The 12,649-nt window shown below is 35.4% G+C and overlaps 2 protein-coding genes across 2 annotated transcripts; both read left to right on the top strand.

Moving 5' to 3' along the window:
* Positions 1–1,988: 1,988 nt before the first annotated feature.
* serpina1l (serine (or cysteine) proteinase inhibitor, clade A (alpha-1 antiproteinase, antitrypsin), member 1, like) lies at positions 1,989–5,157 on the top strand. Its single transcript, NM_001013259.3, has 5 exons — positions 1,989–2,010; positions 3,251–3,941; positions 4,046–4,316; positions 4,413–4,560; positions 4,637–5,157. The coding sequence occupies exons 1-5, from the start codon at positions 2,008–2,010 to the stop codon at positions 4,823–4,825; spliced, it is 1,302 nt and encodes a 433-aa protein (NP_001013277.3). The 5' UTR covers positions 1,989–2,007; the 3' UTR covers positions 4,826–5,157.
* A 2,913-nt stretch (positions 5,158–8,070) lies between these two features.
* On the top strand, positions 8,071–11,144 carry serpina1 (serpin peptidase inhibitor, clade A (alpha-1 antiproteinase, antitrypsin), member 1). Its single transcript, NM_001077758.2, has 5 exons — positions 8,071–8,085; positions 9,472–10,162; positions 10,267–10,537; positions 10,634–10,781; positions 10,858–11,144. Exons 2-5 carry the CDS (start codon positions 9,481–9,483, stop codon positions 11,044–11,046), a joined length of 1,290 nt encoding a protein of 429 aa, NP_001071226.1. The 5' UTR covers positions 8,071–8,085; positions 9,472–9,480; the 3' UTR covers positions 11,047–11,144.
* The last annotated feature ends 1,505 nt before the right edge of the window (positions 11,145–12,649 follow it).

Here is a 12,649-nt window from a genome sequence, read left to right on the forward strand (position 1 = left end):
ACTCATTTTAATTTGTTTTATCTGTTTTTAATAATTTTTATTGTCTGCATTTTATTTTCCTAAACTTGTCTTTTTTATTCCTGTTTATGTAAAGCACTTTGAATTGCCACTGTGTATGAAATGTGCTATATAAATAAACTAGCCTTGCCTTGCCTTGCCTTGCCTAAGGGAACACCCCTACACCATTACGCAATTAACAGCCTGATTCAAGAGAGGAAGGATGTTGTCCACACCATTACTTTCTTCAATTCATTATCTGGGTAACATTTTATGATAACATTACATGATTATTTATATGTACACTAAACATTACTTCATTATGAACTAGTTATAAGATAATGCATGCGCTAATCATGAACTAACTTTAACTAAGTCACATGAATTCATGTGTTAATTATGGCTTATGGAATTATATCTTAATTACTTGTTTGTACATGATTGTTTGTTAATCAATGTATCAATTACCAAATTAGTTTTTACTTATTTTTAGCCATCATGAACTCATGACATGTAATGTAGAATTATATTGTGACTACTTGGAGGGGCACATTATCGTTAAACCATTCTTAATGAACTCCTTATGCACGTCCGTCTAGTGAGTTCACACTGAATAACAATAAAAAGTGTCAATATCAACATCAACAGTTTAAGGAGTTTATGAGGAGTTAAGGATGAGTTAATGTGATGTGCCCCTCCAAGTAAAGTCATGACATAATTATACATTAACAGCTCATGAGTTGGTTACATTTAGCTTAAACTTACATATTAATTAATACATTAATTAACAACATGTAACAAGTAATTAGGGTAGCTGTTATTCACACATGAACTCATGTTGTAGTTAACGTTAGTTCATGATTAGCATGCAACTTGTGGGTCATTCTCACATCATGCTGTATAATTTGCAATATAAGCAAGTTTGAAAGTTTTAAAAATCTGTTAGAAACCTGAATTATTATTTTTGCTTTGTTTTTTTTTTTCAGGATCAAGGTCGTAAAGATTTTAAGATTTCTCCCACTATCAAAAGTAGACAAAGACATCTAAATTATCTAACTTTTCAGTGGACCAGATGAATAACATCATGGTGATACAGTACACAGTATTTATCTTGCAGAAACCTGAATAACTAAATAAAATATTGAAAATTACAATAATACATAGCCCTAAATTATTCAGACTAATGGCCAGTTATCTTTTAGAATAATCTAGTAGAAGGACCTGTCTTAAACCAGAAATTCTATTCGTGGTTGATTGTAGCTTCATAAACAACAAGCTTAAGAGGCTTTGTTCTGATTTCAACTGTTGTAAACAAAGCAATAAAGTAGAGAGTAAGTGGCACTGCACACTGCCTAAAACCTTGATTTGGCTTCTACCTTTGACAGGTTTGCAGAGAACCAACTCTCAAAGTTTGCTTTGAAAAAAAAAAAAAAAAAAAAAAAACAGATACTTTAAACACTGTGTAAACTTAAGATCAGCCACCTTATAAATTGTGTATTAATTTTAAGCACCCCATAACAAATGCTAAGTGTCTTTCTTTGCAGATTTTTTGTCATTCAATTGTGTATGAACATGTGGATAACTCCACATATATGCATATACTCTGTTATGTATCATGAGCATGTTAAATATTTGTGGTGTTATAAAACACATAAAAATGAAATGTCATAAAAAATTACCTACACTGCAAATTAAGGACTGCTACAGTACTTTTAAATGCTAGACTACCACTAACGAAAAGGCCCCAAGACCTTTTTGATAGTAAAACAGTCACATTGCTAGTTCAAATATGCTAAATCTCATCAACCAGTACTGAAAAAAAAAAAAAAAAAAAAAACTAAAGTCTAAAAACTGTTGCATCACTTACAAACAACAGGTAATCATGAGAGATTGTGTTCACAAAACGGGGGTGGAAATGGGTTAATGTTTAAATATTTTACTTAGCTGATTTTTGAAGGTCTATAAATTGACTCTTCTTCATCCAAACAGTCTCCCGTCATAAGGACTTTGATGGTAAGTGACACTAATTGTTTCTCTAAAACAGACATCATTTAAATAGCTGCTATTAATATGCATAATATGTAAGATGAAATGGGTGATCAGATAATTAGTTTTTCTCACATTTAATAATATGTGTAACATTATTGTTTTGATTTTTTATTTAACGGCACTTTTAACATTCTGCTTACTACAGTATGAGTGATTTGCAAAGTTTCTTGTAGTCAACACAGATATAATTTGCACCTGGAATTAAGATACGTTTTCACCAATCCAATTGCACATCTATGACAATTAATGCAGGTTTTAACAGGTTCTGTAACATTTTCAGCATCTTTCTACCATTTCCAGATCTAGTGGAATATTAGTTTGATTAAATTGTAGTTGGACAATGTAAATAATCGTGTTGTCAATTTCAGGTGCCATTTCTTCTTTATCTACAAATTTAGCACACAGTCCATCACATGCTTTACGTATGCATACTTGCATGCCAAAAAAAGCTATTCATAGTTCATGGTATTATTATAAAAACCCAGATAAAAATTAACATCTGACAGTTGCATCCATATGCTTTTAATTTTGTTGCTTTACTACTTGCTGGTTCATTTGCTCAATGAAACTTGAACCACACTAAAAGCTTCTAGAAAGGTAATATACAGCATATTGATACACATCCAAAATTCTACAATCACAAATAATTGTTTTAGCTTTATTAAAATAATAATAAATAAATAATAATAATAACAGCCTTTTCCATATTTTGTAGTTCCTATGTGTTTTTCAATTATTGATGGTTATGAATTGCATTATGTGATCTTGAATTCTGCTCTACTGTATGGTAAATATATAGTCTGTAAAATAACAAAAAAGTACTGGCAGTTTATTTTCAGGTTTTTGTACTGTAATTCACAGTAACATTCCAGACAATATATCACTATATAATGTATATCAATATATCACAACATAACATCAAATGTTGTTGTAGTAAAGGTCAAGGTCCCATAATGCAATTAAAACACAAATAATAATAATAATAATAATAATAATAATAATAATAATAATAATAATAATAGCCAGGAAAAAATATGAATATTGTTTTAAAGTATTGATAGTACCTGGACATTTTTCATCACTTATAAGCAGGTCACTTCCAGGTTGGCATGCTGACATAAATTACTTAAAATGTCTAGGTTGTGAGGTTCAAAATAAAGTGTATCTGATCTGTACATTACTGTGCTCTTGTTATTAAACACAGGTGAAAAAAATGAGGGGAAATATATTCTGCTGTGCAATTGCTGCCTTGCTGGTAGCAACAGCCTGGGCGGCACCCCACGATGGCCATGAAGGCCATGACCATGGTAGCCACACTGCTGACCACCACCACCATCTCCACCATGGGAAGGACGAACCCCATCCCAGCCACAAGGGGGTCGATGCTTGCCACCTGCTCGCTCCGCACAATGCTGACTTCGCTTTTTCCCTTTACAAGAAACTTGCATCCAATCCTGATGCCCAAGGCAAGAACATTTTCTTCTCCCCAGTTGGCATCTCAATGGCTTTGAGCTTGCTGGCTGTAGGTGCCAAGGGCAGCACTCTTTCACAGATTTACAGTGGTCTAGGTTACAGTGCACTGACGCCTGAGCAGGTAAATGAGGGTTATGAGCACTTGCTCCACATGTTGGGTCACAGTCAGGATGCCATGCAGCTGGAGGCCGGCGCTGGTGTGGCCATCAGAGATGGCTTCAAGGTGGTGGATCAGTTCCTGAAGGATGCTCAGCACTACTACAACAGCGAAGCCTTCGGCGTTGACTTCTCCAAGCCTGAAATCGCTGCAGCTGAAATCAACAAGTTCATTGCCAGGAAAACCCACGACAAGATAACCAACATGGTGAAAGACCTAGATGCAGATACGGTGATGATGCTGATTAACTACATGTACTTCAGAGGTACTTAACAGACTTTTCTTTTATTATTGACATTTGTTTCTACTGATCACAGGCATCTTTCAATTTGACATTTAGCTAACATTCTTTCTATTTCATCCTGATAGGCAAGTGGGAAAAGCAATTTGATGCAAAACTGACCCACAAAGCTGACTTCAAAGTGGACCAGGACACCACCGTACAAGTTGACATGATGAAAAGAACTGGCCGCTATGACATCTACCAAGATCCTGTCAACCAAACTACAGTCCTGATGGTGCCCTACAAAGGCAATACATCCATGCTGATAGTTCTTCCTAATGATGGGAAGATGAAGGAGCTTGAAGAATCCATCTGCAGACACCATCTTAAGAACTGGCATGATAAACTCTTCAGAAGGTAATATTACTGATACCTCAGGATTTAGATCCATGGTCAGTTGGTTATGAATACATTTGGGAATGAACCATAGCATTTTACATTTCTTTCTTTTAGCTCTGTGGACCTGTTTATGCCCAAATTCTCCATCTCTGCAACTTCCAAGTTGGATGATATCTTGATGGACATGGGAATGACTGATGCATTTGATTACAAAGCAGATTTCTCTGGGATGACGGAGGAGGTCAAAGTAAGAGTGTCTCGGGTATGTGAGGACTTGTTTCTACTTCTTGAAGCATCACTGATGGTAAACGAAACTAATCTTTGGACAATATCTGCAGGTTCTCCATCAAGCAGTTATGAGCGTGGATGAGAAGGGCACAGAAGCAGCAGCTATAACCACGATTGAAATAATGCCGATGTCCCTGCCACACACTGTGATACTCAATAGGCCCTTCTTGGTACTGATTGTAGAGGACAGCACCATGAGCATCCTGTTTATGGGCAAGATCACCAATCCTACAGCATGAGGTCCTACTCCAACAAGCCGGACATTTGCATAATACTGCCAAACTTTCTGTACAACTCATTGTAAATTGCAATAAATGTTGATTTGATTGTTATCAAATTAGTCATCATAAAAAAAAAACATGTTTTTTTTTTTTAACACTGGTATCAACAACTTATTCATTCATTAATTTTCCCTCAACATGATCCCTTATTTATGAGGGGTCACCACAGCGCACCACCCCAGCCGGCATTCTAACCAGTGACTGTCTTACTGTGAAGTGACAGTACTAACCACTGAGCAACCATGCTGCTTCTCAACATAACTCTGAATAAAAATACAGATTTCTAACTTATTTTAGAATGTAATTTATTTTAATATGATTTACAAAAGGCTTAAACTTTAAAAGAATCTTTGGGTGCCTTCACACTTAGCTCAATTGCCTGGACCGAACCCAAGTTTGATTGTTCGCCCTTGCCACCTTTTTGGCTGGTTTGTGTACATGCTGCCTTTTTTTCCTTCTGAACTCCAGCGTGCTTGCATCATAAAGCTGCATGTTTAGGTACAGCAGTTGCTAGGTGATGGCCACGAAAGCAAAGCACCAAAATGGAGATGTCCACATATCACTGTCATTCTGCTTTTACTGAATATTTTGCCTTTGTCCCAAAAAACAAAATACACAGGGACACTTTAAGGATCCTTCAGAGGTAGCCAAAAACTCATTTGATTGGCTATTCATGTTGTCAAATGCATTCAAGTAGCCTCAAGGTTTCAATCAAACTCATAAATGTCATTGAAATATTTTTCATTTGCTTGGAAGCAAGTGAATGATTGCCCTCAGAATTTTTAGTCACATATCATAACATTCCACTACCCCCCTCCCCCTCAAAATGACCTTTCTTCACTTCGGGTTGAATGGAATGCCTTTTGAGCAGGGCTATTCTGATTAGCCTTCATCAATTTGCCAGTCTTCCTCCATTTTGTTAGTAACACCCATGTTTCAATGACTCAAGGATGAAATCCTGCCCTAATTTTTCAATAGTGATGTGCAGATCGATACTAAAATATTGATATCTCTAATACAAGCTTTGTGTGTTCTAGAATCAATTATCTTATCAAAATATACATATTTTAGTAATTTCAGTACAAATATGTAGTTTATTGGAAATAGAAATATAGTGGATATAACCACAATTACCCTAGTTTCTCTGAATAATGCCAACATAGTCTGAACTACTTGTTCTTCCTCTTACCAAGTCATGTGTGTAATATTGCACTGTACAACTGCAAAGGATGCTAGCTAACCACTGGCCAGGTACAGAGTGAGAAAAAAAACAAACAGGAAAAATTCATAAAATCTGGCCTGTTTTCATCTTGTTGTGTAAACAACCCCTTGCTTGGGCTGTGGTGTTTAAACAATGAGTACTGAGTACTAAGGAACCCTATATTACTAAGGGAACACCCCTACACCATTACGCAATTAACAGCCTGATTCAAGAGAGGAAGGATGTTGTCCACACCATTACTTTCTTCCTTTCATAATCTGGGTAACATTTTATAATAACAGTAGATGAATATTTATATGTACACTAAACATTACTTCATTATGAACTAATTATAAGGTAATGCATGCGCTAATCATGAACTAACTTTAACTAAGTCACATGAATTCATGTGTTAATTATGGCTTATGGAATTATATCTTAATTACTTGTTTGTACATGATTGTTTGTTAATTAATGTATTAATTACCAAATTAGTTTTTACTTATTTTTAGCCATCATGAACTCATGACATGTAATGTAGAATTATATTGTGACTACTTGGAGGGGCACATTATCGTTAAACCATTCTCAATGAACTCCTTATGCACGTCCGTCTAGTGAGTTCACACTGAATAACAAAAAAAAAGTGTCAATATCAACATCAACAGTTTAAGGAGTTTATGAGGAGTTAAGGATGAGTTAATGTGCTGTGCCCCTCCAAGTAAAGTCATGACATAATTATACATTAACAGCTCATGAGTTGGTTACATTTAGCTTAATCTTACATATTAATTAATACATTAATTAACAACATGTTACAAGTAAATAGGTAAGCTGTTATTCACACATGAACTTATGTGACTTATGTTGTAGTTAACGTTAGTTCATGATTAGCATGCACCTTGTGGGTCATTCTCAAATCATGCTGTATAATTTGCAATATAAGCAAGTTTGAAAGTTTAAAAAATCGTTTAGAAACCTGAATTATTATTTTTGCTTTGTTTTTTTTCCATGATCAAGGTCGTAAAGATTTTAAGATTTCTCCCACTATCAAAACTAGACAAACTTTTCAGTGGACCAGATGGATAACATCATGGTGATACTGTACACAGTATTTATCTTGCAGAAACCTGAATAACTAAATAAAATATTGAAAATCACAATAATACATAATCCTAAATTAATCCCACTAACAGCCAGTTATATTTTAGTATAATATAGTAGAAGGACCTTCCGTCTTAAACCAGAAATTCTATTTGTGGTTGATTGTAGCTTCATAAACAACAAGCTTAAGAGGCTTTGTTCTGATTTCAACTGTTGTAAACAAAGCAATAAAGTAGAGAGTAAGTGGCACTGCACACTGCCTAAAACCTTGATTTGGCTTCTACCTTTGACAGGTTTGCAGAGAACCAACTCTCAAAGTTTGCTTTGACAAAAAAAAAAAAAAAAAAAAAAATGATACTTTAAACACTGTGTAAACTCCAGATCAGGCACCTTATATATTTTGTATTAATTTTAAGCACCCCATAACAAATGCTAAGTGTCTTTCTTTGCAGATTTTTTGTCATTCAATTGTATATAAACACGTGGATAACTCCTTCACATATATGCATATACTCTGTTATGTATCATGAGCATGTTAAATATTTGTGGTGTTATAAAACACATAAAAAATTAAATGTCATAAAAAATTAACTACACTGCAAATTAAGGACTGCTACAGTACTTTTAAATGCTAGACTACCACTAACGAAAAGGCCCCAAGACCTTTTTGATAGTAAAACAGTCACATCGCTAGTTCAAATATGCTAAATCTCATCAACCAGTACTAAAAAAAAAACCTAAAGTCTAAAAACTGTTGCATCACTTACAAGCAACAGGTAATCATGAGAGATTGTGTTCACAGAATGGGGGTGGAAATGGGTTAATGTTTAAATATTTTACTCAGCTGATTTTTGAAGGTCTATAAATTGACTCTTCTTCATCCAAACAGTCTCCCGTCATAAGGACTTTGATGGTAAGTGACACTAATTGTTTCTCTAAAACAGACATCATTTAAATAGCTGCTATTGATATGCATAATATGTAAGATGAAATGGGTGATCAGATAATTAGTTTTTCTCACATTTAATAATATGTGTAACATTGTTGTTTTTTTTTTTTTTATTTAACCCCACTTTTACCATTCTGCTTACTACAGTATGAGTGATTTGCAAAGTTTTTTGTAGTCAACACAGATATCATTTGCACCTAGAATTGATACGTTTTCACCAAACCAATTGCACATCTATGACAATTAATGCAGGTTTTAACAGGTTCTGTAACATTTTAAGCATCTTTCAACCACTTTACATCTGACAGTTGCATCCATATGTTTTTAATTTTGTTGCTTTACTACTTGAGGGTTCATTTGCTCAATGAAACTTGAACCAAACTAAAAGCTTCTAGAAAAGTAATATACAGCATATTGATACACATCCAAAATTCTACAATCACAAAATAATTGTTTTAGCTTTATTAAAATAATAAATAAATAAATAAATAAATAAATAAATAAATAATAATGGTAACACTTTACAAAAAGGTTTATTAGTTAATGCATTTACTAACATGAACCAATTATGAACAACACATGTACAGCATTTATTAACCATAACTGAGCATTTATTAATGCATTATTAACATCCAAGTCCATGCTTGTTAACATTAGTTAATGCACTATGAGTTAACATGACCTAACAATGAACTACTGTATTTTAATTAACTAACGTTAACTAGCATGAACAAATACAGTAGTAAATGTATTGTTCATTGTTTGTTCATGTTAGTAAATGAATTAAGTAACATTAACTATTGAACCTTTTTGTAAAGTGTGACCATAACAATAATAACAACTTTTTCCATATTTTGTAGTTCCAATGTGTTTTCCAATTATTTATGGTTATGAGTTGCATTATATGAACTTGAATTCTGCTCTACAGTATGATAAATATTTAGTCTGTAAAATAACAAAAGAAGTACTGGCAGTTTATTTTCAGTTTTTTGTACTGTAATTCACAGTGACATTCCACACAATATATCACTATATAATGTATATCAATATATCACAACATAACATCAAATGTTGTTGTAGGAAAGGTAAAGGTCCCATAATGCAATTCAAAACACAAGTAATAATAATAATAATAATAATAATAACAGCAACAATAATAATAACCATGAAAAAATATGAATATTGCTTTACAGTATTGATAGTACCTGGACATTTTTCATCACTTATAAGCAGGTCACTTCCAGGTTGGCATGCTGACATAAATGACTTAAAATGTCTGGGTTGTGAGGTTCAAAATAAAGTGTATCTGATCTGATCTGTACAATACTGTGCTCTTGTTATTAAACACAGGTGAAAAAAATGTGGGGAAATATATACTGCTGTGCAATTGCTGCCTTGCTGGTAGCAACGGCCTGGGCGGCACCCCACGATGGCCATGTAGGCCATGACCATGGTAGCCACACAGCTGACCACCACCACCATCTCCACCACGGGAAGGACGAACCCCATCCCAGCCACAAGGGGGTCGATGCTTGCCACCTGCTCGCTCCGCACAATGCTGACTTCGCTTTTTCCCTTTACAAGAAACTTGCATCCAATCCTGATGGCCAAGGCAAGAACATTTTCTTTTCCCCAGTTGGCATCTCAATGGCTTTGAGCTTGCTGGCTGTAGGTGCCAAGGCCAGCACTCTTTCACAGATTTACAGTGGTCTGGGTTACAGTGCACTGACGCCTGAGCAGGTAAATGAGGGTTATGAGCACTTGCTCCACATGTTGGGTCACAGTCAGGATGCCATGCAGCTGGAGGCCGGCGCTGGTGTGGCCATCAGAGATGGCTTCAAGGTGGTGGATCAGTTCCTGAAGGATGCTCAGCACTACTACAACAGCGAAGCCTTCGGCGTTGACTTCTCCAAGCCTGAAATCGCTGCAGCTGAAATCAACAAGTTCATTGCCAGGAAAACCCACGACAAGATAACCAACATGGTGAAAGACCTAGATGCAGATACGGTGATGATGCTGATTAACTACATGTACTTCAGAGGTACTAAACAGACTTTTCCTTTTTTATTGACATTTGTTTCTACTGATCACAGGTATCTTTCAGTTTGACATTTAGCTAACATTCTTTCTATTTCATCCTGATAGGCAAGTGGGAAAAGCCATTTGATGCAAAACTGACCCACAAAGCTGACTTCAAAGTGGACCAGGACACCACCGTACAAGTTGACATGATGAAAAGAACTGGCCGCTATGACATCTACCAAGATCCTGTCAACCAAACTACAGTCATGATGGTGCCCTACAAAGGCAATACATCCATGATGATAGTTCTTCCTGATGATGGGAAGATGAAGGAGCTTGAAGAATCCATCTGCAGACACCATCTTAAGAACTGGCATGATAAACTCTTCAGAAGGTAATATTACTGATACCTCAGGATTTAGATCCATGGTCAGTTGGTTATGAATACATTTGGGAATGAACCATAGCATTTTACATTTCTTTCTTTTAGCTCTGTGGACCTGTTTATGCCCAAATTCTCCATCTCTGCAACTTCCAAGTTGGATGGTATCTTGAAGGACATGGGAATGACTGACGCATTTAATGACAAAGCAGATTTCTCTGGGATGACAGAGGAGGTTAAAGTAAAAGTGTCTCAGGTATGTGAGGACTTGTTTTTACTTCTTGAAGCATCACTGATGGTAAACAAAACTAATGTTTGGACAATATCTGCAGGTTCTCCATCAAGCAGTCATGAGCGTGGATGAGAAGGGCACAGAAGCAGCAGCTATAACCACGATTGAAATTATGCCGATGTCCCTGCCAGACACTGTGATACTTAATAGGCCCTTCTTGGTACTGATTGTAGAGGACAGCACCATGAGCATCCTGTTCATGGGCAAGATCACCAATCCTACAGCATGAGGTCCTACTCCAACAAGCCGGACATTTGCATAATACTGCCAAACTTTCTGTACAACTCATTGTAAATTGCAATAAATGTTGGTTTGATTGTTATCAAATTAGTCATCATAAAAAAACATGTTTCTTTTAACACTGGTATCAACAACTTATTCATTCATTAATTTTCCCTCAACATAATCCCTTATTTATAAGGGGTCACCACAGCGCACCACCCCAGCCGGGACTCTAACCAGTGTCTGTCTTACTGTGAAGTGACAGTACTAACCACTGAGTAACCACGCTGCCCCTCAACATAACTCTGAATAAAAATACAGATTTCTAACCTATTTTAGAATGTAATTTATTTTAATATGATTTACAAAAGGCTTAAACTTTAAAAGAATCTTTGGGTGCTTTCACACTTGGCTTAATTGCCTAGACCGTTCCCAAGTTTGATTGTTCCCCCTTGCCACCTTTTGGGCTGGTTTGTGTTCATGCTGTCTTTTTTTTCCTTCTGAACTCCGGCGTGCTTGCATCATAAAGCTGCAGGTTTAGGTACAGCAGTTGCTAGGTGATGGCCACGAAAGCAAAATGGAGATGTCCACATATCTCTGTCATTCTGCTTTTACTGAATATTTTGCCTTTGTCACAAAAAACAAAATACAGAGGGACACTTGCATCTATCTGCCGCAATAAAAAAATAAAAAATAAAATAAATAAATAAATAAAAATTAAAAATGTAGTCATTTTTGGTGGACACAAGCAGACATTATCACTGTTTGCACTGGGTAAGTCCTGCTTGTCACCAAGGTAGATGATATAGAGATACACATGAATGAATGTTATGAAAACAAGTTTGTTGTACAGTTAGTGGTTTGCTTCCATTAGTTGATATGATTGCATTTATATCAGAAGTGAATGTAGCAGAGTTCGTACGAACAGTACTCCAGACCACCTCTTTCAGACGAACTTGGGTATGGTTCTCAGGTGCATGCCCAAGTTCAGAAAACTTGTTCACACTAGCTAAACATTCCATTTTTTGTTGTCAACTGAATCCAGGTGTGAACCAAAATTGTTTGTTGAAGTATTTTGTGATTGTGTAGTCATTCTGCAGCAATCCCTGCTGTTGCTTCATTACTGTTCCTCAGGAGTTCTGCAAATGATCAACAGACATTTGGGGTTTCAGCATTGATTTTTTTTTTCTGTAAGGCATCATCTACTTGGACATAGTTCATCAGCAACAACATGATGTTATGTAGAAAAAAAAAAAAATCTGTATATGACCTCACAATACATACATCAGGATTCAAGACCTTTAGAATTCTTCAAATTAACTCAAATGATATTTTATTGTAAACATTTTCATTCTGAAACTTTATTTATTGTCTAGTTTTGAAGCCCAGTTTTTCAAAGCAGCTTTGGACTGGATTCTTCCACAGATCCACAGTTTTGTTGGCTCTTTGTTGTAGTTTTTTCTTTGTATCACAGACCAAATGCACTGACATGGGAGAAGTTTAAAAACACCACAAGAAAAAAAAAAAAAAAAACATCTTTCTGAATTCTTAAAAATGCATAAGTAAAAAAAAATAAAATAAATAAATAAAGCCATAAATATAAATAACAG

Source organism: Danio rerio, chromosome 20 (assembly GCF_049306965.1).
Source record: "Danio rerio strain Tuebingen ecotype United States chromosome 20, GRCz12tu, whole genome shotgun sequence".
In the NCBI taxonomy this organism is placed as follows: Eukaryota; Metazoa; Chordata; class Actinopteri; order Cypriniformes; family Danionidae; genus Danio; species Danio rerio.